This window comes from Ambystoma mexicanum, chromosome 1p (assembly GCF_040938575.1).
Source record: "Ambystoma mexicanum isolate Mex_15411 chromosome 1p, UKY_AmexF1_1, whole genome shotgun sequence".
Taxonomy (NCBI): domain Eukaryota; kingdom Metazoa; phylum Chordata; class Amphibia; order Caudata; family Ambystomatidae; genus Ambystoma; species Ambystoma mexicanum.
Window position 1 is genome coordinate 938,120,884 of NC_090921.1, and position 27,447 is coordinate 938,148,330.

The window sequence follows — 27,447 nt, forward strand, 5'->3', positions numbered from 1 at the left end:
TGTGTTGGGCTGTGCCTATTTCACCTTTATAATCGGGATCACCGCAGGTTTAGTAATAGTAAGTAGGCAATTTAGCCAATCGCTCATCCCTGTACTCCTGCAGAGCACTAGTCATTTGACACACACATGCTAGCTTAAAATGGTCTCAAAATAATGTGTTTTGGGCGGGCAGAGGCAGGTAGTGAGTGGGAGCAGCCATGGGAGTTAGCATGGCCATGGGCAGTCAGTGGGTGAGTAAATAACCATAGACCACCCGCAACAAGTGTATCCCTTCTCATATGTCCTCTCCCTCCTAGCTGTACACCAATGCGATAGTTTATTCTTATATGTGTATTTATTTTATTTAATGAAAATTACAGGGATAACAATGCATTTATGGCACAAAAATGTTCACCAAACTTGTTAACATTGATTTGCAGAACGGAGGACCAGTTAACTTAACAATGGGGGAGGGGATGCCAATAAAAGCCCAGATAAGGGGAGGTAGAAACATGAACCAGGGACAAAGACAGTAGAGTATGATATAGGAATGGGATAGTGGAGGAAGTCATAAGTGTTAGGATGAAGCAGTGAGGGATAAGTGCTGTGGGGTTGTCGTAGAGAGGTCAGGGCAGAGGAGAACAGGGAAATGTGGTGTCATAGAATGCTATGAAAGAGATTCTTCAGAAAGTAGGAGAGCTAGGAAGTTGGATGTAAATACAGGTAGAGTGGAAGTTAGAGGGAGATGAAGAGCATCCCAGAGTAAGGGTGGGAGGAGAGGAAGAGAGCAGAAATGAAAGGGAGAAAAAGGGGCATGAGCAGTGGCAAGGAAGTTGTGGATGATCGTAGGGAGCAAGGGGGAGAGTAGGGAGTGAGATGGCCCGATAGGTAGGGTGGGGCAAGTCCATGTATAGTTTTGAAGATGATAATAAGATTATACTGTGCCCTCTGTCTCATAGATAACCAGCCTAACTGATGACAGGCTGGGGAGGTGAAGGGGAGGCAAGGAAGTCTGAAGAGTGTATGGTGGCTGTTGAATACAACTTAATAGCCACAATCAAACAGGCCCATCTTTATTTGAACTTTAGGTATTGATTGTACTGGTGAGTAGAAAGCATGATGACATGAGTGTCTTCAAAATCGCTAAAGCTCAGTTTAAGTAAAACTTCAAAACCAAGGGAGTTCTGTTTAAAAATAGTTACTGGCTTAGTCTGAGCTTCGTTTACCCTGAATAGTGTCTCTGCTGGTGGTGGAGGATCTTTCATATTAACACCACGATTTCTTTTTTTTTCCTCTTAAGGTGTCATTTTTACTTCAGTCTCTAACCTAGACAGAGAGAAACAATCCACATACCATCTTATCGTGGCTGCCAAAGATTCTCCTGGTTTGATGGGAGGTCTGTCGGGCACGGCATCGGTCATCATTACCGTGACAGATATCAATGATAACTACCCCATATTTAAAGAAAGTAAGTACTTTTAGGAATGTGTAGAATATTTAAAGAGCACAGACAGAAATGTACTACTCATCATGTTTTTTCCCTCAAGGCTTGTTGCAATGCAAATCGTTACTGCTGCACATCCGTGCATGCTGTACATGTTGTTTGAGTGATATTGTATTTGCTGGCAAACACATTTGAATGCTTAGCACTTCTATGTTTGTTTGAAATTATTTTATAATTTATGGGGTTCTACGTGTTGACCACAAATTAAATTCCAGTCATATTTATAATGATCAAAAGATGTTGACCTTCTGAGACTCAACTGTGGGATCATCCCTGCCTTTTCAACACCTCGACCGTACAGTAGCTGACCTTTTTTTGTCTTCCTTCTTTACTACTTCTGGCTCTCCGCTAGTTAGGTATCCAAAATTCTTTCTGTTCTGCTGCCATTGGTAAGTATCTATTGCCATGGACGGATCTAGGGTAGTCACATATCTTGTGCAAAGTGCTCAGACTGCTACTTCGCTCCCCTACCATCATCCCTTCCTGGGGCTCTTTGCCTTTTTGCTTTTAATATTAATCTACAGCCATGGTCAATGTTTTCCACAGATAAGCAGATTCATCTGTTCATGATCAGAGAGCACACAGCTACATTTTTAATCTGTTTACATTTGTTTTATTTATTACGTGCCGAAACTCTGACAGGCATCCGGGCATGACAAAAACACAACAGACAACACACGAAGCACAAGACAACCTATATAAATAACAGACCCGAAACATTTTTCATATTCAAACAAAAGTGTCTTCAATTTCTTGCGAAACGGTAGCCAATTCTTCCCCAAACATAAAGTCAGAGGGAGAAGATTCCAGACAGCAACTACTAGAAATGGGAAGGACCTACCATTGCCCCTGACACGATTCAATCTTTGGCAAACCAACAGATGACCATTACTTGACCGAAGTGTCTTTTTGGTTGATAAATGATTAATCTGTCTTGCAGGTGCTTGAGTGCTGAACCATAGGCAGACGTATGTACCAAGACAAGAATCTTAAATTGCACCCTAGCTTTGACTCGGGGCCAGTGGTCATTTTTTCGATGCTCTGAGAGGTGCTCACCACAGGGCACATTTTTTCGATGTGAATAACATCATTCTGGACCACATGTATTTCATGGATACAGCTCTTCCATGCAGCACCCTAAAAGGCATTACAATAATCGATTCTAGATAGAATCATTGCTCTACCCAGGGTTTCACAATTCTTCTCTGAAATCAGAGGTCTAATTTGTATGAGTAACTTCAACTAGTAATGTGTGTTATTTACTACACCACTGACCTGAGCTTCAGAGCTAACATAGAGGTCCAGATATGTGCCCAGGGTTTTAACTCTTTTTTGGGTCATGATATCACAGCCATCCAGCACAAAGTTTGCGTATCGAGTATCCAACTTGGACCTCACGTGGACTGAACCAAAAAAGTAGCAACTCAATTTTTAGAGTTATTGAGACAAATCCAATGCTTAGTCATCCACTGTTTAACAATTTTGAAAGTGTAGTTCAGTTTAATTGAATCTAAGGCATAGTCCCCTTCAGTTTTTCAGTATCGTCAGCATAATTTGTAAAATTAATACTCATTCCTGGCAACAGATCACAAAGGGGTTTTGTATAAAGATAGAACAGCACCAGGGATAAAAACGTTCCCTGAGGTACTCCGTAAATTATAGGTGCCTGGTGCTGTAGGAAGCATCTCCCCAATGCAACATGGAGACTCTAGCAGTGAGAAAAGACTGGATCAACATAATGGTTTTGTACAAACATTTTCCAACTCTTTTTAGTGAAGGTAAGAGGATATCATGATCCAACAAATCAAATGCTGCTGAGAAGATAAGTAGCACTAGCAGTCCACCACAACTTTTGGCGACATCCGGCATATCTGTGTGAAGATCGAGTAACTCACTCTCTGTACTATGATGTGCTCTAAAGCCATATTGCTTTGGATGCAAAGTTCTATTTTGATCCAGGATGCTCTGGAAATTATCTGGTGGCTACTATCTTCAGCAGAAAAGAGGAGTTGGTAATTGGTCTAAGGTTTCAGATGTCGCTTGGGCTCAGACCATTATTTTTAAATGTGCGGGGTAACAGTAACTTCTTTGATGCTATCCAGAGCGATATTGTGTTGAAATGAAGAATTTACAAAATAGGTAAGGAATGGCCCAAAGAGGTCTTTATCTGGCAGTATAACTTTGGATGGTATCTCCAGGACATTAGGTAGGATGCATACCTCTTAGAGCTTCCATCAACTCTGACATAGTTCTAGCCCTAAAGGAATATTTCTGTTCCTCCTTCTCTTTTTCGGACACAGGTAAAGGCAGAGTGTATTTATTTTATTTATTTACTATTGGATATTTATAATGCGCTTGTGTTTCAAAGCACTGCAAGGCAAAAGGAAAGGGAGCAAGGGAACAAAAAAAAGCAATGGAAAGTTCAATGAATAAATCATACTATTAAAAGCGATCCTACTAGGCCTTGTGACATTCGGAGTGTGCTTGTGCAGTGTAAAGAAGGGGGTCGGGTGTAAGTACTTTAGGGTCCCCCAATGGGGGAAGTGCCAAAGGTGCCTGTTGGGAGGCAGTAGGTAAGTGCATGGGCGGAGACGTCCCAAGCAAAGAGGGAGGTCTACTGCCCAACAGGTAAGTGCAGGGCTGGGACAACCACCCAACAGGTGGGTGTGGGCAAAGAGGACAGTGCACGGGATGGGGGGTGCTGGAGGCGATTGGGTAGACCGCCAACTTAATAAAGTTTGGGACACTTGGGTGGTGTAGGAGTAAACCTAAGATAGAAGTACTAATCTTGTCTTTTGCCCCAGAACCTTTTCCGCAAATGCTTATTGCACTCAAAGACAATCGTCTCTGACTGGCACAAAAGTTGAGGGTTTGCACGGCACAAAAGTTGAGGGTTGAACTCTAGGTTTTTCCAGCTTCTTTAAAGCTGTTATCAGCTTTAACTATTTGATGTTCAATTAAATGTTGACTCATAATGACAATTTTATGTAATCTCACAAGCTTCTTCCAGGCAGATTTGCAAGAATCGAAAATGGTTCTCAACCAAAGACTTTCAGCTTGTCTTTTTCTGTTCTTTCAATACTGTAGAGAACCAATCATTGTGAGAGTGCTTCTCTCTTACTGTAATGGTTCGTAGATGTGCAACCTGGTCTAACATTTATGTCATGTATAGTTTAAATGCTGTTACTAAAGACTCAGGGATGACCTTATCTGTAGTATGCTCCATCGCTAAGTTTATCCACTTAGTACACTCAGAGAAAGTGATTTATTTTAAATTCCTCATAAGAATTTTCTAACGCGGATTAGCCTGATATTTCTATTGCTGTATCAGGTTTATTTGGAATGTAATAAAAACTTGATTGAACAAGGATAGGGAACTCTTCTCCGGTTTGATGCTGTAGTAGTTTGAGGTCAGCAGCCTGTTGTGCAGCAGGTCTGAGTGAAATAGGTATTGGGTAGTACATTGAACAAATCAGTATGGACAAACATATGCAAACAAATATAAACACTGCTAACTGATCTGGAATGTGAAGGATCATCAATTTGGTCCCTGTCCCTACTTTAATTGACATTACATTTATATTGTATAGCATTTTGACCCGCCTGCTTGTGTTTTGATTCTTTCCTCTAAAAACGTTTTATCAATATCATATCATAATGGGGAGAAATGCCCTAAGGTTTCACTCGGCCTAACCCCTCGGGCAATATCGCCATTAGCACCCGTGTAGTTCCCTACATGGGTGCTAATAATGTGTCTTTAAAACAAAATTACCTTTGCCGTGCGGCCCAGTGCCTCGCCGGGGTTCCTATGTCCTTTTTCAATGTTGATGACTCTGACATCATCAACATTGAAAACAGACTTGAGAAAGCATTGCGCAACCCAGTGCCACGCAGCAAAGGTACATTTCTATAGACACACCATTAGCACCCGGGTAGAGAGCTACACAGGTGCTAAGAAGCATGGGGGTAGGGTGTGCTGGCTAGCAGCATCCAGGGTGCTCGGAACTCAGGCTTGTACCATACAATACAGCCTGTGTTCCGAGCACCCTGACTGGCCAGCACCCCCTTCCTTGGTGCACATGAATTTCATAAATCAGATGTTAGGACCAGATCAATATGTGGCAGTCATCTGCTTCAAAGTTAATTTCCTCATGAACGCTTATGAATCCTACAGGCTAGACTCCCCATGTTCTGCTGTTCCCAGATACCTCCTACTACTCTATCTAGTTGGCCATTCAATATAACAAATTAATACAAAATGCTACTAGTTAATATTTCAAGCTGTCCATTTGTTAAAAAATAAGGATCGCATAAATTAAGAATTTACAATATTTGGGATTCTGATGGATGGAAGTGTGTCAGGTTTGAAACATAGTGGGGGAGGGATGAGGGAGTATTGCTGGTGGTTGAATGGTTTGTACTGTGGCCCAGCTCTCGCTGACACTGTCATTTAATAAAAATGTAGATGATTTTATGCAGTGCATATTGTAGATGTATTTAAGGTATATGGCTTGGTGGTTGGTACTTTTTATGTAGGTGTAATGCATTCAATACTTGAGAGTTATCACCAGAAACAACTTTTCATCAATACATCTCATCACTATTGTAGCCCCAAAATATCCCTGATTCTTGGCTGAGGCATCCATGTGATCATTCTGCTACTAGGTGATGCCTTGATATTCAAAATAAGTTGAAATGCCTGAACAAGCTTGCATTGTACACAATGCACATGGGTGCACCTTTACCCGCTACAAAAGCTTCCAACACACATCAGAGCTGCAACAGTCATGGTACAGACCTTATAACCTTCATGTGGGAAGTATCCACCATGGAGAGATTTTTTAAATCCTCACCACCAACAAACACAGCCTATATTGCCTATCCCATGTTTTCAAAATTACATGACAGAAAATTGTCATTTGTTGTGCTACAAGCATTCAATGACATGTATGCAAAAACGTCGCCCATGATAGTTTTTCCTAGTCCACGGACGGACCATTACTTGATTTCTTTTGATCTTCTTCTTCCCATCAAGTGTAAAACAGTTATCATTTACCCTAGACTGGAAACCAGAGTAAGAAATCTTAGGAGGGCTACCCCTGAGGCTTTTGCAGACCTTGACCTTCCTTTGATCTCTAATATGGTTCAATCTAGCAACACTAAAATTTTAGTTTGTACGTTTTTAAACAGCACCACTTTGGTAACTGATAAACTGGCCGCTTATTCCATTAAGAAGGTAAAAAATGCGGTCTTCAGAAAAACTTGATTCTCCCTTGAAGTACAAAAGCACAGGAAAACCAAGAGGCTTTCTGAGAGACACTGGAGAAATATTCCCGGTCCAGACACTGTTGCCAAATATCGAGCTGCTGCTACCTATTAAAAAAAAGCCATCTGTTCTGCCAAGAGAAGGAACTTTGACAGTAGAATAACCAAGGCAAAATCTGATAAGAGAGACCTCTCTCTTATAAGAGACCTCTCTCTTATCAGATTTTGCCTTGGTTATTCTACTGTCAAAGTTCCTTCTTTTGGCAGAACAGATGGCTTTTTTGGTATTCTCAGAGAACGGAGAGGAGGGGTCAAACAGACACCGGTCCTGTAGGGCATAAAGGCAACACCTGGTGTGCTAGAATTCAAGGAAGGTTTTTTATAAAAAATCAAGCCTCCCCAGGCTGCTATTAAGATTTGCCAACAAAACCTATTCAACTCCTCCAGCCACTCTTCTAGTGGTGATAGTGGTGATATTTCCTGTGTAATTCCGGAATTTTGCTTAAATCAACTCACAGAAGATAGAAATATTAAAATGTTGAGTGGACTGAGGCCCACTGTCTGTGATGGAGATTCCTGTCCGGCCACCATCATAAAAGACTCTATTCATTGCCTAGCACCTTTAATTACCAATATTGCTAATTCCTCCTTTCTCACCTCGGAGGTCCCACAATGTCTAAAAGAAGTGTGGGTAACACCAATACTAAAGAAGGAACATCTTGACCTGGAGGTTGCATGTAGCACTGACCTAGCCATAGTGTACCATTTATTATTAAAATCTTTGATAGGATGGCTTATCTGCAACTCCAAGATCATATTGATTGGCATTGTCTACTGAGTACCAATCAGTCAGGGTTTTGCATAAGGCACAGCACCAAGACTGCTATGCTCGACCTACGGGCAAACCTAGTCGAGATGGTGGTAAGGTTTCCCTGCTAATGCTACTTGAACTCTCAGCAACATTTGATCTGATGGATCTTTCACTGCTGCTCGAGAAGTTAAAGAAGATCACAAACAGTTCTAAGTCTACCATTTCCAGGATGGCCTCTTTCCTTGACCCCCAAATGACCAGTGTAGCTACTAGAGTATTTAAGGCGTCCCCTGAGCTCCTGTCCTGTGGTGTCCCCCAGGGTGCGTGTCTCTCACCAACCCTGTTCACCGTGTATTCGTATCCCCTCTTTGAACTGCTGGATGGCCTAGGCACTAAATATCCCAACTATGCCGATGACACCAAATTGGTATTCGAGCTGACGGGGGACTGTGATTTGGACATGCCACCATTAACAAGACATACAATCTGGTCCAGGACTGGATGATCATCAACGTATTAGTTCCTAATAACGATAAAACTGACCTGATGATCGTGGGTTCGGAACAAAGGATAAAAAAAAGTGAGGCAAAGTATAGTCACTTTAAAATCTCAAACTCTACTATTCAGGTAAGTTCTGCTGTGAAGACTTCTTCTTCGACTCAGGATTTACCATAAAGAAGCATTTGTTGCACATAAACGCATCTTGCGCTTATACTAACAAATTGAAAAGGCAAATCAAGCCTTACTTGTCAACCAGTAACCTATCATCAGTGGCCACTATGTTGATTAATACTAAGATCAATTACTGTAATAGCCTATTGGTTGGTACTTCTAAAAATAATTTGAAATCCTTCAGGTAGCCAAAATGGGGCAGCAAGAGCAGTGTGTGAGCTGGGTAGAAGTAATCACATCACCAAGGCAAGGATATATTTGCATTGGTTGCCAGTTAAACAATACACATCCCACAAGATTCCTGCTCTCACCCAAAAGTGTCTATCTGAAAAGACCCTAGACTACTTGATGAACCAGCTGCATTAGACCCTTATTACGCAAAGTCTCTGTTCCAATAGATCCAATAAACTGGCCACCCCAAGATATAAGTTGAAAAACTTTGGAGGCACCAGTTTTGACGTATGTGCACCAGGCATTTGGAACCCCTCCTTATCAATATACACAATATCTCATGTCTTACTAATTTTAATATAGCTATAAAGACTCACTCCTTTAACTCAGAGGATTAGATCACCTCCTCGTATGGTTTGATTACTGGTTTCTTACTCGGGGCTTCCATCTTGTTTATTTGTGATTGGTATGTCTTACGGGGCGCACTGAGGCCCAAGGGTGTGCTGAGCTATGAAAGAAATGAATAATAATAATTATAATGTGCCATATCATCCATGAGTCATTGTTTGAAAGGGCTTCTTCAAATTCTTAATAAGTATGAAACTGATGTGCATATTCAGACAGGGCTACTATATTTGCTAAAAGTTAGACAAAGGCAAAGTAAATCTAATGTCTTCTAATCTACTTGACTGCATTTTGGGTAACATTGTTTTATTACACCTATTAACTCAAATGTATTCTTCACATGGTCGCTGGGGCATAGGTTGCCAATGGCTTTGTTCACCGTGGGGATCTCTTACTGAGAGAGCTGAGAAATTCCTTCCATAATTCACAGCACTGAAGTTCGGCAACCCTACACAAGGAACACTACTTTGTTTTGATTCCCACGTGTCCCTCTGTTGTTTTCAAATGTATGGGCTGACCAAATTAGCAGGTGAGAGCCATTGCCACAGGAGCAAAGGAAGGCTTCAGTGTTCAACAATGAAATAGAATAATTGCATCCATAGCAGATAGTCATTTACTCATAGATAATCATGCATCAGATATTATACCCCCTTTCAGTGTCTGTCTGTAATATACCTCTTGTTTTATATGTTTTGTTTTATTTTCTGCCTGACCAATCTGGTCACAAACAATAGCAAGCACTTCAATTAATGAGTGCTTTTGAATTTTAGGTGATAAGAGTTCACATAGTAAAAAAGACCTGGCAGAGATATCTGAACCCAGCAGCCATGATGAATTCCCATTAAAACCCTATGCTACCAATGCCCGGCTCATTATAGTGAAAGTGTTTACAAACCATAGCACACATTTCAATCAATGAGTGCGTTTTAATGTTAGGTCATAAAAGTTCATACAGAGAGGTCTGAACCCACAATCCACGGGGGTTTCCTTTTTCAAGTCCAGTGTTCAATCCTCTGCACTCCTCACGCTCGTTTCATGAAGCATGTGCATGCATGTATAAGCTTATAGTGAGTCACTGTGTGCCTGGCGCCATCTTGGGGATATCATTGCAGTCCTAGCCTGCAGGACTGTAGATACTGGAACATGCTGGACAGGGAGAAAGCATCGCATTCGGGTAATGAAGTTTGCATTTAGCAGCACTCTACAGGGAGAGAGAGAAGAGGTGTGGTTAATTTGCTTTCATGAATATTCATGATGGAGACAAAAATAAATATGTGTGGTAAGAAGCTCGTTGGGGCAGAGGGCACTGTATTGCAGCAAAGGGTACATCGTGTATCAGCCCCTATTATAGTTGTCAATGAAAAATACTCTAGGGCCTCGAAAATGGTAGCGTCTTCATTGTTTGGGCAATTTTTCAGTACTCTTAATTTGTGGTTGAATTATGGATCCCCTTTTCTTGCTTGTGCCTGTGCTTCCCATGCAGCACTTCAGAAATCACGCTAGCTTTCTTGGCCACATTCTTCTCTTGGCCAGCCCCTGGCAGTCCTCCTAGTAATAACTACTAAGAGGCCGAGACACAAAGAACTCCCTATAAATAACTGAGTTACCCCGGATGTATGTCTCGTTCCCTATCACTAAGAGCTACTCATATTAAAATAGGTAATAACTTCCAAGTCTCTAAATCATAGCCGGGTCTGTGGCTCAGTGGAGGGGGCCTGTGTTTGACCTCATGGTGACAGGCTCGAATCTCGCCAGGTCCACTCAGGCCTTTATCCTTCCGAGGTCGATCAAATGAGTACCATTAAGTTGGGGAACAATAAACATCTTTCATTAGTGCAAAAATGCCCCAGTCGGGATGAAAGTGTGCTTTACAAATACGCCTGTTATGTTGGAAAGACTACGCAATTACCACATCACTTTAGGACATATCTGCCCCTCGATTTTGCAAAACTATGGTCACGCCTTGAATCACTTGTGTATAGACGCGTTATAAATGCCATATCATATCATATCCTAACAGGACAGATATGGCCCCTTTAAATCGTAGAACATGCTTCCCCATCTTCATCTCTCCCTCCCTATGTTTGAAGCATCTACTTCCTGATATCCCATCCTCCTATCTCCCCCTTGCTCATTTTCTTTCTTCCAACACAACAAGGTCTGGATACCCCTGGCGGGGACAAATTATGTCACTCCATAGACAAGTCTAGGTATTCTGAAACTACTTGGGTCGTAATTTGTCGCAGTATTTGTCACTCTGCCTCATAAGGCACCCATACTCCTTGTCACCTTCACTGCCATAAAATGACTACAAATGCTTCTTTCTCAGTTTGTGTTCTCCTTCCTACTTCCACACAGTGTTATATTACCTTGTTGTTAAAATAACTTGTGCCAGAAACATTTGCTCATCTTGTACTGTGCAAGTTCTCGGGGTACCTTAATTTCACTCCCATATCTCATCTGCCAGTAACACCTGGCGTTTCTGCATCAAATAACCTGAAGCATCCCTCATTGTTATATTTTGGCTGAGCAGCGACACATGTTTTGCCTTCTATTTAAACCGTTGCATGTTCCTACGTTCTGAGGAGCAATGAAATGCTGGCAGTGTGAATGTCCCATGAACATGTGCATTACATGTACACCTTTATGTTCGCAGAACTCTTCACTTTCAATGTCCCCGAGAACACTCGCCTTTCAGGTGAAGTTGGCAAATTGCAAGTGGAAGACATTGATGAGCCGCAAAACAGGAAAACTAAGTTCAGCTTTGTGGGTGGAAGATTCGAAGACACCTTCTCAATTGCATCAAATGCTATCACTAATCAAGGAATACTTGGATTAAAAAAGGTACCATGTGGCAGAATAATCATCTTATGCTGATGCTTGAATAGTGACATCTTGAACACTTCTAGATAAAAGGCGTTCAATGGTTTGTGTTCTCTGCAGGGTGCTTCAATGATATGCAGTTTGCATACATGTTCACACACCACCGAACAGCCCTGATTTCAGTCTGTGAGCCCAGGTGCTTCATCTCAACTCAAAGAGCCTTTCCATTCATTGGTCTTATTAGTAGGTGCTCGGGTTCTGCGTGATCAGCCCAGCACCCCAAGGGCATAGTCTCTGGGAATCCGAAGAAAATGTACTGGTATTTTACCTGCAGGTTTAGGAATCTTAGGATCATGCCGCTGTCTGTAAGGAGAGCCTGATCCATGTACTATGGGTTGGGCCTGCACTATAGACTTGTGGGGCTAGGGCAAGGCTCCCATGAACTAAGCCAATATATGTATTTAAGTGGATTTTGTTATCGTGGTGCCTGCCAGTCCTCCTTCCACTTCCTTGTTGGTGCCTCTTCCTTCCCGCCTCCCTCCCCGGATTGGCTGACCCAAGCAGCCCAAGAATAGGCTTCACGTGACAGTCTCGGCTGCACACCACTTTCTTCTGGCGTACCGAGGTAACAGCTCTCTGGCACCAGCCCTCCAAGACCTCCGTGAGGGCATGCTTGGCTGATTGTTTTTCCCCATTGATACGCGCTCTTTGTGGTGCTTCCCAGTCCTCCTTCCACTTCCTTGTTGGTGCCCCTTCCCTCCTGCCCACATCTGATTGGCTCCCACAGCTACATGCAGTCCTAGTAATTGTAGAAGTCATCCCACTTAGGACATCCTTCCAGGGCATCCCCTGCCTGTGCACAACCTGCAGCTAAGGGCCCCCAGGCAAAGGGCACAGAGACCGCTCCTGAGTGTGTCTGCAGGTGTCAGCAGGGAAAGCCAGTTGCTAGCCGTCAACCAGCAGCAACTAAGCAAGGTAGGAGTGGGCCGGGGTAGGAATAGAGCCCGCTCTCTAACCTGATAACTCTGCCACATAGCAGACTTGCAGGCTTAGGTGTGTTCTCTCCGGTATTTAAAAATTGCATTGTGAAATGGTTTAAAATTGCATTGTGAAACGTAGGCCTTTAAGATTACATTGTGAAACCTAGGCCTTTTCCCCTTTATCAGGACTCTCAGACTTAGGTGTCTCCGGTTTTTAATAATGCATTGTGAAAGTAGTGCCATTCTGCGATTCTGACTTATTATCAAAGCATTTATCTAGCAAACTTTCTACCATTGTCTGAGCGCCTATCCAATGTGTCTACTACTGTATATTCTGCACCCCTAGCCCCCCTTCATTCCCCTCCTCCTCTACCCTCTCCTCACCTACTCTATGGTGCTCTCTGTCTATCCTATCTTTTCCAACTGCTTCTCTATCGACTATCCTGCACTCCTCACTAAATCTGGTAGGAAGAAGTTTAAAAAGGACATCCTGGTCTCCAAGCCAGGCCTCCCTATCGCTGACACCTGTACCAGTGCCTCCTCTAGGCATACCCTCACCGACATTCTCTTTGTCGTTCCCTCGCCAGACCTATGAACTCTTCTCCTCTCTCTTCGTCTCCCATTAAAGACTCCTCTAAGGTCATCATAAATGTTTACCTGAATGGTACCAAATTAGTGCAAGGCCCTCAGGCCAATCTTCTCCTCTTTGATAGATGCTTCCTGTGCCTCATCAACTTCCTTCTCCTTCTGTCCCCTCTCTTCCCTCCATGGCTTCCTTGCCTCCCCTGCTGTCTCCTCATTGGCTACCTTTCCCTCTCGTCCTTCCTCTTCTGCCCCCCCCCTCTGGCTTCTTCTACACCTCTGCAGGGTGTACCTCTGATTTGTAACACTCCCCGGAAGTCTTTCAAGGATGGCAAACTTCTCCATATTGCCACTCTGAACTCTCGCTCAGCTGTCAAACACTCCTCTGACATCTGCTGCCTCCTGGAAGAACTTGACCTTGATGTCCTCGGTCTCACCGAGACATGGTTCATGGCCAGCTCTGACACAAGCTTTGACACTCTTCTCTGTGATGGCTACAAGATCCTCTCCGCGCCCAGGCCCAACCGTTCCCGAGGGGGTGTAGCCCTGATCTTCCCCGAGTGGATTCCTGCCTCTGTCATTCATACGCAGGCCTACTCCTCTTTCAAATGCCTCGTCTGCAGGCTCTTTCTCCCTCTCTCTCCTAGCCATTCCCTTACTGTGGCTGCCATCTATCGGCCACCTGGTCAGATATCCTCCTTCCTCTCTGAGTAAGCGGACCTCTCCTCTTCCCTCCTGGTCTTGGCCACTCAACTCCTCCTTCTTGGAGACTTTAAAATCCACCTGGATGCTTCCTGTCCTTCCTATGGACTATTTTGCAACCTCTGTGACTCTCTCACTCTCTATTCTCCCCTCTGGCCCAATGCACTCGGCAGGGCACACTCTGGATGTTCTGACCTCTTCAGGCATTCCCCTTTCTATCCCTCTCACCACTCTTCTCTCCTGGAGTGCTCACTTTCTCCGTTCCTCCCAGCTCACCCTCTCTACCCCCAGGCCAAGCCACCTCCAGCACTGACACCCACCTTCTCGGTTATCCGACCCATGTAGCGTGTGTCAGTTGAGGCTTTTGCCGCTACTTTCTCACCCCCTCATCCCCCCCTGGCTGACGCACACCCTGACACAGCCCTTTCCTTGCTTCACTCTGCTATATCTGATACTCTGGCCCCTGTCATGATGATCCGCCTGAAGCCCAAAGCCAAGTGCAACTCCTGATATGACTCTGACCTCGTAACCCTCAAACGCAAGTTCAGAGTGGCTGAGAGGAAATGGCATGCTTCGGGTACATCCTCTGACAAACAGCTCCAAAGACAATACCGGCTCTCTGTCTGCACCAAGAAGAGAGCTCACATCCAGGCCTGCGTCCCTGCTGCACCTAACAACTCGGCCAAACTCTTTGAAATCTGCAAGGAACTGGCCAATCCTGCTGCAGTCTCTACCTCTCCTGTCCCCTCCCAGGGCCTCTGCTACCTGCTCTTCCTCTGGCCTTTCTTTGGCCACCTCTCCTCCTTCCTTCTCTGCCTTTCCCCAGTTCTCCCCAGATGAGGTTTCTAGACAAGTCCAATCTATGAAAGTCTTGTCAAAAAACATTCACCCCTGTTCCTCCAAAACCATCAAGAACCACATTGACACCCTGGCTCCTGCTCCAGCTGACTTCTGCAACCACTCCTTCACCACGGGAGTCTTCCCTTCCCCCCTGAAGCACTCCCTTGTGCACCCTCTTCCAAAGAAACCCCCTGCCGACCCGTCATGCCCATCTAACTATCACCCAATCCCCATCACTCCTTTCCTGGGCAAACTCCTGGAAAAGATGGCCATATCCCAGCTCAATCTTCACACTGAATCTGTTGGTTTTCTCCATGGCCATCAGTCTGGCTTCAGAGCTTCCAGAAGCTGGAAACTGCTCTCCTGAACATCCGTGAAGACCTGCTCTCCAACCTTAATTCTAACACCCCTTGTGTCCTCATCTTACTTCATCTCTCCTATGCCTTTGACACGGTCAACCATGCCATCCTGCTCAATTGTCTTTGTGATAAGCTGGGTATCACCGATCAGACCCCGGCTTGTCTAACCTCTTTCCTCTCCGATCAACCCTCGCAGGTCCAACTTGGGTCCTTCCTCTCCTCTGTCTTTATCTCTACCTGTGGTGTTCCCCAGGGGGTCTAACCTCTCTCCCTGGCTGTTCAACCAATACCTGGCACTTCTTGCCTACCGTATTGCCGCTCTCTGCCCCAACTTTCAGTGCTATGCGGATGACACTCAGCTCATTTTCAGGCTCCCTTCAGCCACCTCTTCTCCTTCTCTCATCTTTGACTGTCTGTCTGCTATCCGGAAGTGGTGTGCCACTAATGATCTTTACATTAATACCAGTAAGACTGAGATTCTCCTCAATGGCACACCCGCTCCCTCCTTTCCTATCTCTCTCTGGCCGGCCTCACTTGGCCCTCTTCTTGCGCCCACCTGTGAGGCTAAAAACATTGGGGTCATCTCCGACTTCACACTCTCCTTCTCTCCTCACATCTCTGATATTTCTAAGAAGTCACACTACCAGCTGCACCTCCTCAGAGGTATTTTTCCATTCCTCTCCTTCCCCCAGAAGCTCACTGTCTCCAGAGGTCTGGTTCTCTCTAGGCTGGACTACTGCAACAGCCTCTTTCTAAATCTGCCTGCCTCTACTCTCCGCTCTCTGCAACTCATCCAGAACAGGACTGCGAGACTTGTTCTTGGTATCAAGCACAGGGATTGTAACTCTCCAGGACTGAGATCTCTGCACTGGCTCCCAGTGGCTGCGAGGATTAAGTTCAAAACCCTATGCACTGTTCACAAGGCCTTCTGGGGCCTCAGGCCTCAATACCTTCAACTCTCTCTTCCTAAATATCTTATTTCTCGAGCTCTTTGATCATCTGCCTCCAACTCCCTCAGGGTCAGTTGCTTCTTCAAGCAATGAGTTGGCGGTAGATCACTTTCTTCTGCTGGGGCCTCCCTCTGGAATAGCCTCCCTGCCTCTCTGAAAATTTAGGTGAACCATCTCCGGTTTCCAGAAGCACCTCAAGACCTTTCTCTTTGCTTCTGGTTTCTCTCCTCCTCTCCCCTGCTGAACTCTTGGCTGAAACTGAAACTGCACCGGTCACCTGGCTACCCTTTTTTCTCAGGCCCTGATCCCCTCCCCACCAGTTGCACACCTGCTCTGCCCCCTGGGCAACCCTTGTACTCTGTGACTTGCTTTGTATCCCTCTAGCCCCCTACCAGCACTTGACACCTGATGTCTGCACTTACCCATGCACCTGCCACCAGCTGTCCGCACTTCTTATTTATTTTTCCTATTTATTAATTCTAATTATTTATTGTTATTCCTATGTACTGCCCTTTCCCTCCCCCTCCCCCTCACACTTTCCCTTCTCCGCCTCCCCTGCACTTGTGCGATCTCAATGTCACCTGGCCTAGTAAGATCGTTGTCTCTGTCTTCCCTCTGTTCCCCTCCCTTGCCTCATTGCGCCTTGAAACACTTGTGTATAGGCAAGTTATGAATACCATATCATATTTTATCATATCATATCCCACTCATTACATTGTTAATGTTGTACATGTTACTTTTTCTCAACTAGATGTTCCTCATGTCATTGACTATGTAAGAATGAAAGGCTGGGAGGACTCTGCCAGAATTCAAACAAATGCATGCAAGTTGCACAAATACCTCTTAAGATCACTCTATATATGAGATGTAGCAATGTACTTGGTTTCCACATCCCAGTGTTCCCTCTGCATCCTCCCCTTTTTCTATGCAGTGCACCATTGCTTGGTATTTAGGTCTTCACTCCATAAATGTAATATGTGTACATACATACACAATTCGATAGGAGTATGCAAAACTGTTCTTGCACAGTCACTTTTTCTTTCATATATGTTTAACGTTATGGAGAATAGCTGCCACATGTGTCATAACCATGACTGCATCATTCTGTGTCTGGGTGGATGCCAGAGACAGAGATTGGATTATCATACACTCAGTATTTACTTTATTCAAATGTTTAAAACAATTCCATACAAGTTCATAACAAATATATCAATGCATAAAAACCAAACATTTATGTACATTGTACTACCAATGCAGTGAAAGTTGAAGTAGCCATCCATGGGCAACAGTTTTCTTGAGTTTCAGGTCCTGATGAAGTGCATCACGTGTAACTCTCATGGTTATCACAAATTTATAAATGTAAAAGGCGTACCAAAAACAAAGCTCCACATCATGCACATTTATGGATGACACCCTACAGATCATAAGTATATACGTACCTGGCTTTTCTTCTGCCACGCAACAGTGATCTGGATGCAAGGTTACTTCTGAGTCTAAAAATTTGAAAGCTAGTAAAGCAGATAAACCTCTGCTCACTTTTCTTACCAAACTACTTTATCCATCGAAAATGAATCTCTTAAGCCAAGTTTTCATGTCCTGTCATTGTTAGCAAAGAGACGTTTTCACTACAACATAGTTTATGAATGCAGAACTGCAACCATTAGAATTCAATTTGAGATGAGGCTAAAAGCCAATACTTTTTCATTATTTCGCACCTGATATGGTAGCACCGAGGCTCCAGCTCAGATTGTTGTACTGCTTTCAAGTCATAGACACTTCTCAGATCCAGTGTAAGAAAGGAACATGGTTGTAGTCATTCTTTCACACATGTTAGTGACTCCAATTCAGCACTCCAACTAAGTCAATGCCTAGTCTGGGATGCCCATGGGAAGCCCTTATTTATATATTTTTATGACAAGTTCATAAATCTGGATGATAAACCCTTGTATAACGCCCCTCTCTTTGAATCCCCCAAACCTCACTGAGCCAAGAAGTAGGTTTGTTTTGCAAATTAAAAGATTTATTTGAAAAATTAAACAATATATATATATCACACTTTTATGAATAAATTAATATTTGATGGCACAGTTATGAATGCATTGTTGATCAACAATGGGTAATGTTACAATTGCACACTCTTTTCAACAGTGAGGAGTTAGTATAGAAAGGATAAGGTAGCAGAGAATACTTTTATGGTTTCAAGGAAAAGCAATGATGGAAAGAATGCAGCACAGAAATAAACTGATATGGTTTCAACAAGAGATAATATGATCACTTTTCCTTGTGACAATTCACTCCCCCCCTATGCAATATAAAGAGATGGAAAAGAGAGCACACAGTTTTCAGGAATGCAAACAAAATGCAATACAAATTCCAGTTCCCCACTAGCAAGCCTAGAGCAACCGGTATGCTTTTAAACAGTCAAAAATACTTTTAAATGTGATTTGCAATGAAGTGAAAAATATGCTAATAATGAATTTAATTCCCTCTAGGAAATTCAGGGTAGGTGACACCTTCTTTGAATTAGTTCAGGTCAACACTAGCAATTATTCAGGAATGATTATCAGATTGAAAACGAATTTCAGCAGTCACAAGCAAAAGACAGCTATTTCTGACAGGTGGAGAAATTGAGTCAAATTGCAATTCGCGGGACATTTTCCGAGTGCGTCGATCATGATTACGGAAAAACTATGAGGAGTTTTGGGTTTGTTCAAAAGATACAGACGATTTAATGGAGGTACATTCTCAGAAATAAAGTAAGGTTCAAATGACAAATGACACTTTCACAGGTTTGAAATCACCGAATGGAGACACGATTCCTATGATGCAGTTCTAGGTAGGTGGAAATGGTTTGAATTAGATTATTTTAAACTAAGAGACTGGTTCTGCACAGTTCTGGCTGGATAACACTATAAATTTGAAATAGGCCCTCAAGATCTGGTCAACAGATTTAGACTGGACTTCTGGCGGGTGGTTCTGAAGTTACAGCTATCTGGATCAGCTCTGCTCTGCTGGTCTGGATCTCTGGTTCTGGCAAAAGTTCTTGGCGCTGCACAGCGGTCTGGTCTGGTCTGCGGTTCTGGATACAGAACTGCACTCTGGGTCTGGTTCTGGCGAAAGTTCTTGGCAAAGAAGCAGAAACAGCACAGCCCGGCTGTTTTATTCTGATGTGCCCCTTGGAAGTCTGGGGTAAAATCAGTTTGCAAGATTGTAAGGCCAGCTGAGAATACTTTTAGCTTGCAGTAGGCCTTCTGCTTCAAAGTTCTGGAATCTGGAGTCTAAGTTCTGGATATGGTCCTTCTGGATATTGTCTGGTCTGGCAAAGTGCTTCGCAAGAAAGTGGAAAGAGCAGTCCCTACCTGGGTCTCAGTGGCTCTTTTTATGTCTTTTGAAAGTGGGTGGGAAGGCTAACTTTCTATGCCCAACCCTCTAACGATCCTGATAGGTTAGAGGATTTTATGTCCTTTAACTGGATAACTGAGTTGTGAGTCAGAGTGATGCTACCCTTTTACAATCTATTGAAGAAACGCCCCTTTGCTTTTACTTAGAACCCAATTTTTCATAATCAAACATGTTTTCCAGATACACAAGTGGTTCATAATACATGTACACATCACAGATGAACTTAAGACAGTTCTCTGTTCAAGCCCCGTGTTCCTGCGAGCTTGGGTTCAGAAACAACAACATTTTGCGCTTTTAGTGGGTTTTGCCACATATGTTTTTCATCAAATCTTCCCCGGAGGTACACTCCCTCTCTGGGCACATTACAATAAGTTTTCAATTTTCTGAGATAACCACAGTGTCTGTAATATTAATAAATCGTGGGGTTCAGTCTCAGAACATTGTACAGAGTCCTAACACCTCTTAGAATGTGCACAGAAAAATCACAGGAATAATGATATTATTTATATACTTTTGACAATTTTGTACTATGAATTATACATCTTTTTAAAATTCTGCTCTTGCCCATATGGGTGTGTTTAGGTCCCAAAGCACAAGGGGGAATTCCTTGTTCGTTCCTGCCTCCAAGCTCAGCTGGTTTACAGAGGCAGTGCCCCTCCCAGTTCCTTCCAAGAGGAAGCCATTTACGACCCCCTGATTTAGCAATTGCTTTGAGCAAAGGGAAGCTCTTTGTCCTTTACCCTGCAGTCCCAGGTACCCCTCCCCGGATTCAATCAGAGAGGTGTGATCTCCTTTTGGTGGGGGCAGCAGAGGTTTCCCATGGACAGAGGCCTCTTGAACTTTTAATTAAATCAGACTGCCTTCTGGTATAGGGCCTGGGAACAGTAGGTGTGAAGAATTCTCACTGACCAGCAAGGCTTTGAAGTCCAAGCTAACTCAGGTTCCTTTTCAGCTCCTGAAATACAGGTCTCCTGTCAGAGTTTAGATCGCTAGCGCCGGTCAGTGTCAATCACCGGTACTGCACCCATATTTAGGCAGCTGTCTTGAATTAATGCATTTTTTAAAAAAGGGGGGATTTTACTTGATAGCATATGATCCTTGCTAACATTGTATTGATGGAGATTCTGCAGTAGAGTAATGTAGAACACCCCACCAGAAGTTGGATTTTTTTGTTTGGTGGTTTCATGCCCATGATTTTAGCAATTTTTGACATTTATTAAAACGGATTTTGAACAGCACCATATTCCTTTGCACTGATTTCGCTCTGTGTACAGCCAAAGGATGGGGACTGGCAATGGTCTCCTGTATTAACTATCTTGCAATGTTTGAAATATGCATTTTTAGCTTGCATTCAGAGAAACAAAGGTGATTTCAAAGCGCTTTTTTAGCTAACAGGCACTGCTGTTTTTCCTTTGGCACCACGTTTCACTCATGGCGCTTCTGGCCCATCATGCTCGCATTGGTGGGTGGCAGGTCAGGCGACCATTTTGGTGTGCGCAAAACTGCACGGTTTTCCTGGATTCTGGCGCAAATGTGGGCTTTTCGGCCATCTTGGATTTTCTAAGCCCACAGCACCAAATGTTGCAGCATAATAACTTGAACATGGGTCAATACACCTGACAAGCCCCCCCGCCGACTGCGCTTTGATTTCGAGGCGAGGGGGAGTCAGGTGCAAAGGATGTTTTGATCCACGCGCTGGGATGTCTGCATCATCTTCTTCCGATTCCGCAGATGGCACAGTTCAGCATCTTTTCCTCCATCAGGGTAGATCGGTCGGTTCTCCTCGCCGGTCCTGATGGGAGTTTCAGGCGGTACCCCGGGCCCCTCGGATCTTTGCTCCCGGTCACTGGGTCATCCTCCTTGGTCAGTCTCCATGGTTTATCTCTCCTAGGATGACAAAGCAAGGCAGCAGAAACATATTCGTAGACATTTCCCCACCACTATTAATGGTGGGGCGAACATATACATTTTATACATCAGGAGACATTTGCATTCTTATCATAATATTTTAGAGACTATATGTGGGCAATTTTAGGGTTGGAAATGTATTACTCTGGAGCGGCCCCCTCTGGGATAACAGAGGACTCCTCCAGTGCTGCAGAGTGTGCCTGGGATGGCAACACTTTAGCTGATTTATATGGACCCACTTGTCTTCCCCTTCCGCCAACCTGCCTTTGGGGATGCAGATCTTTTAGGGGACTTGTGAGATCTTGTCTACAATTTCAAAAGGTCCCTTCCATGTAGGCAGAAATTTCCGCTGTTTGGCCTGGTTCCTTTGAAAATTGTATAGATAAACCCGGTCTCCCACATTGTATTCTTTCCTAGTAGTCTTTAAATCATAATGAGTCTTCATGCTATCGGCTGATCTTTCTAGGTTTCGCTGAGCATAGGCAAAAGCATGTTGAAGGTTTTTTCTTAAATTTTCAACATACTCATGAGTTGTGGAGGCATTGATCAATGTTTGTTCTTGGGTCCTGTAAAACAAATGCTGGGGAAGCACCATCCTGCATCCAGTCATCAGCTCAAACGGTGACATTTAGTTGCAGATGAAGGTGTCGGGGGGAAATTCTGCCGGGGTTGGCCGGGCCGTCCGTAGACCTCCGGGCAGGGAGGCCCCAACTCCTCCCGTATATCCCAAAAAAGATAGAGTATGAGACACATGCAAGAAGCAAGGTGACTCTGCTGTTTATTAGACAAAACGGCAGGGATGGGTCAAGGATCGTACGCGTCCGTCCTGACACACACACAATTGTGGGGCTCGCAGGCCCTTTTTTACCTTAGTATGACGCGCTACTTGCGTCACCTTAGAAAGTTTAGCAAAAACCTATTTCCACTCTGGATTGGTTACTCGAGTGGTAGGGCTAGTATAGCATACATATAGAGAACGGTGTTAGTGGTTGAGGGTTAGTCAGGTGGTATACTTGGGCTGTCCCTTCAATTTGATACATGAAAATTGTTACATGAAGACCTCAGAGGATTGGTCAATGTTAATGGCGTTAGTGATAAGAGCCCCATGTTCTGATTGGTCCGCTCGCGAGCCTCCCAGTCTGAGACTATCGCTGTTCCCAGCTCGCGGTGCACCTGTCATTTGCAACAATGTTTTACTATGGGTAGGTGTAAACAATGTGAGGATTTATTCATATGTTGGGAGGTCGACTTCTCCCACTGCTGCAGATGTCCAATGAGTCTTTTAATTGTATCTGCCTGTGTCTTGAAACGTGGGATTCAGGCGTCTCCTTCCTCCTGGGCTTGGCATCCTGTCAGGTTTGGCTTTGTCACGTGAGGTGGGACCGTGTTTGAGGCAAAATTCAGCACAATTAATATTGTTTTTCCCACTGTGTGCCTGGTTTATCTTGCAGGTGCGACCTTGGCGTCGGCTTGCGGCGTGCGAGATTGCAACATCGTGCCCTTGGCGGTGTGCTTTCGCCGGGCTCATTCTGCAGGGTCAGCAACCGAGCTCTTGCTCATTCAATGTTCATGGAAGCTTTTGCTTGCGGCCTACTTGGGCCTGGTGCATAGGTGGAACCGTTTGATGCAGAGCGCTTTAGGTTACGGTATCATATTGCTCTATCCTCAGTATCGTGTCTCCGTTATATTCTTCATTATGGTACATGGTTCTTAGAAGAAGCGTGAGCAAGCCTTTTTAGATAAGTTCATTATGCGTCTTGCGTTTCTGCATTTTGAGAGTCTATGTGGAAAATAATAAAGATGCACGTCCGTGGGTATGTCTGTCGCCTACGTCATAGCACTGAGTATGTTCTTCGTGTGGATTGGTGTGGTAGTGTCCGGTGTGCATGTTTGCACAGGTGTGCTGACCGTTGGCTAGGTCGTCATGGCATCTCTAACGACGTGTAGGTTTAGTCGAGTTGATCCATGCCGCAGGTGTCGGCATGGACAGGGCGGGCTGCTGGGCAGGTAGGTGGGCACATCCGTATGTTCCTGTACCAGGGTATTTGGTCGTCTGGTAGATAGGCAAACTCCTCTCGTGGCGGGTGTCTAGGCCGTGATCCTCTAGGCCAAGCGCGAGAGGGGAAGGGCGGGAGCCTGTTCTTCCATTCTCCCACTTCAGTCCCCCCTCTGGTCGACTTGTCGACCACAAACATATCCTTTTCTTTATCTCCTCTAACTCTCATATTTTAGTTATTCCTCCCAAATGTCCATAGTGGTTAACATGGTCTTCAAATGACCAATACATATATGCACAGGTTCCTCCAGGAGTGCAGTATACCCATTTCCCTATGTAGCTCCTTGGGTTTCTTGGGTTTTCGAGCTTCACAGATGGTGGGTCCAGGTGGTTGGTGATGATCTGGTTGCGCAACTTCTCTCTCTCTTTTATGATTGTGCCTGTGTGTTGGCCGTCATCTGTTGGCATCAAGAGGTGCATACCAGCCATTTCGATCATCTCGTCTGTGGTGCGTGCCTTCCGGTCCTTCCAAAATCTTATTATGATCAGTGTAGCTCCAGCCAAAATAGTACATCCAACTATAATCTTCAGTCCATCTGACAGCCAAGATGGCATCCATGACCATAATATTGAAAACCAGCTCTCATCCTTTTTCACACCTTTACTTTCATCCATCATTTTTGAGTGCATCTGGGCCAATTGTAAAACTGCTTCTGTCAGTGTACCATTGTCAGCATCGTTGGCAGGGATGAATGTGCAGCATGATTGTCCTATCTTAGCGCAAACTCCTCCTTCCATTGCTGTGAGGAGGTCCAGTACATATCTGTTCTGAAGTGCTACCATCCTCACAGCTCGCAGTTCCTCTTTTATTGCGTTGAATCCATTTACCGTAGAATTAATAGTCATCATTAGTTCCCATCGAGTTATCTGGTGCCATTTTGCGTTTGCGTAAGCCTGTAGTCCTGGATGTATTATCGAGGAGAAGAACATTGCTGCTCTGCTGAATAGTCTATGGTCTGGTGGAATTGAAGTGAGTGCTGTTTCCGACCTTCCCCATAGGTAATTTCCTGTCAGAGGTTCTCCTTGTCTTTTCTTTCTATTCAGGACAGTATTATTGCCGTCGGTTTTGCTCTCTGGCCCCTTCTGAGGTTGTACAGATCTCTTCTTCCTTTTGTTCCCTTCATCCATTTTGGGGAAGTTCGCCATATTGACATGTTTCTGGGGTACCACTAGTGATGGTACATTAACGTGCACCATTGTGCATATACCATTCCACAGAGGGGGCAGTGTGTGGTATGCCTTTTTTCCACAGGCCCAGTAATGGTCCATTACTACTGCTGCTCCTGCTCCCCCCTCAGGTAACTCCATCACGCTTTCACAGTTGGTGTTGTATCCTACGTCCACCTCCCTTTTATGTTGGTAGCGTACCTTAGGCGCAGTTAGCGGCAGTATTGTTATTGGGTCTTCATCCTTCTCCATCCACGTGAGCATGGGTACGTACTTGACCCAAGTCATCCAACATCTATGGTTGTGTCCATCAATAGTTGAAATATTTTCTCTTGTTACCATGTTGCTGCCAACCACTCCTATGTCCCATTTGTTGTTCATGTACATCTTCCCTGTTATTATCACCAGTGGTCTTTCCCAACATCCGTTTTTACCAGGGACTTCTGTGGCGTACCAATCACATGGTAGGTACTGTAGTGTTACTTTCTTTGTTTCTCCTTTTTCATGACCACTTGTTATGTATCTGAATCCTTCAGCATGTAAACTGCTCTTGTGGTAACTCAAATAAGTCTTGAGGAAGTTGTTTTCATATGGATATGTATCTTGCGTTTTCCACACCAGTTGCACCACTGTCCCTTGAAATCTTCGTTTCGTCTGGAACAGTGCCAGGTATATTATACATTGTGCTATTTTTTCATCTATCTCCGTGGCAACAAATGTTCGAGAAGCGCTCATGGCGTATGGGATTAATGAGCAAACGTAGCAGCTGTCTTCTGTTGTCTGCTTACCTATGTGGGTCATGTGTTGGTACCATATGTTGTTTGAGATGTGTGCTGAATCTTGTATGTAGTTGTCAATACCTTTATTATCTGAGTATGTGCTGCGTTTAACTCTATTTTCCTTGTGTGGGATTTTACTAGTACCACCTGACGTAACACCTGTTGCAGCTGGGGGTGGGGGTGTATTAGGTTTGGGTACAGCAATAATATCGATAGCATAGCTGTACTGCCATACAGAGGCAGCCAAGAACCCGGTGATCATTAAAATCCCTATCAATTTTATTACAGATGCTAATTTCACCGGCATTTTGCTCTTACCTTGCTGCAGTCCGGCAGCTTATTCTTGCGACGTTACAGTTGCCCGCCTGAAAATTCTTGATATGCTTGTTATTAGTGTTAGTTGTCGTTTTTAAGCTCTCCCTATCAAGTAGTCATTCAGTGCCCAGGCGAAGAGCTGTTCCCACGCCAATCTAAGCGATCTATCTCTTAGGGCAGGCAAATATGGTTGGAGGTGGGGCATTCAATGTTCTATGGCCAAGAGGAATGCTGTGTAGTAGACACGTACCCTCCTTCTTTTCAGGTACGTTGGCCTTTTTATTTCATATACAAATTGGTATGACAATTCTTCCAGGTAATTATCGTCTGAGGGTACCATCTACTCCTGGGCAGTGAATTGGTTAGTTATCTACTTTCTTAGTAGTACAATAATACGCTGTACCTGCATGTGCGAGAGAAAAAAAAGAGAACATTCAGGTGTATATGTGCAAGACAATGTCCTTCAGTTCAGTTATTACTACAGTGGGTAGGGGATCAATGGGCAGAGGGTTTGGGGCTCAACTGGCGGAAGTCTCTTTACTCTTTAATCGTGTAACCATGGGGTGGGCGGTATGGGGATCACCTCTTTCTTTTCTAGTAGTTGTCTCTGGGGAATCTGAGGGGTGGCAGGGTATGGGGACACTTAGGCCGTTAGTTGTGGTAGAAGTCTCTTCCTCCGTTGGTGACGCTGTTATTGTTCTTCCAGTGGGCCTGTCGGTGGCGCTGGGGCGGGTCTGGAGTTTGTAGATCTTTACGTCGTGTAGGTGGTTCCAGGCACGTTTGTCCTGTAGCTTTACTGCTCTCGTTGATACCTCCTCTACCAGATGGGGGCCAGTGAAGCGTGGGCTGTTCCACTTTCTGTTGAAATTGCAAAGTAGTACGTGGTCACCTTTAGCAACTTTGCACAGTCTTTCCTTTTCCAATTCTTTATCCGCATCTTCTTGTTGATCGCTGTTAGACCCGCCCCGCGTGCACTCGAGCTGTTGAGACACAAACACTACACTAGTAATCAAAGAAGACACATATTGGTACATTTCATCACCAAGGACATTTGCAGTACTCTCGTGGTCGGTAAATGCTCTTGATGTTGGCGTTAGGGGAAGGCGCATTTGACATCCGGTAACCACCTCGTGAGGGGTGAGGTGGTGGTCGGAACCTGGTCTATTCCTTAGCTCAAATAGGGCTAGTGGAAGGCAATACAACCAACGCTTCTTTGTTGTTTGCTGTATTTTTGCAATTGCCTCCTTTAATAGGCCATTCAGGCGTTCACATATACCGTTGGCCTGTGGGTGGTATGCACATGCAAATTTATGCTTGATGTTCAGTAAGGATGTGATGTGCTGTAACATTTTGTTTGCGAAATGTGGGCCATTATCTGACCGCAGTACCTCGCACACTCCCCACCTGGGGAAGACCTCCCTCACTAGGAATTTAGCTGCTCTGAATGCATCTGGGTGTGAACAGGGCCCTGCTTCAATCCACCTCGAGAATGGGCATACTACTACAATCATATACCTATTTCCTTGACATACGTTGATCATATCAACATAGTCAATATGGAGATGTCGGAAGGGTCCCTCTGGCCGGGGTATAATACCTCTTATCACCTTCAGAGTGTGACCGGCCGTAAACTGTTGACATGTGAGACAATTGCTGATAAAATTTGACACATGAGAATTTAACTCGGGGCAGAACCAGTCTTCCCTAATTCGTGCTGCAATTACTTCCTTGCCTGTGTGGGCTGGATGGTGTAGTTGTCTCAGGGCGGTGTTCAATA

General features: G+C 44.3%; 1 protein-coding gene across 1 annotated transcript in view; it reads left to right on the forward strand.

Annotated features, from left to right (window-relative positions):
* The window catches only part of CDH5 (cadherin 5), a 302,086-nt gene that overhangs the window by 168,487 nt on the left and 106,152 nt on the right, over positions 1 to 27,447 (forward strand). The window contains exons 5-6 of the mRNA XM_069653040.1: positions 1,280 to 1,447; positions 11,464 to 11,651. Of these exons, the coding sequence (XP_069509141.1) occupies positions 1,280 to 1,447; positions 11,464 to 11,651 (356 nt within the window). The remainder of the gene's footprint in view (positions 1 to 1,279; positions 1,448 to 11,463; positions 11,652 to 27,447) is intronic.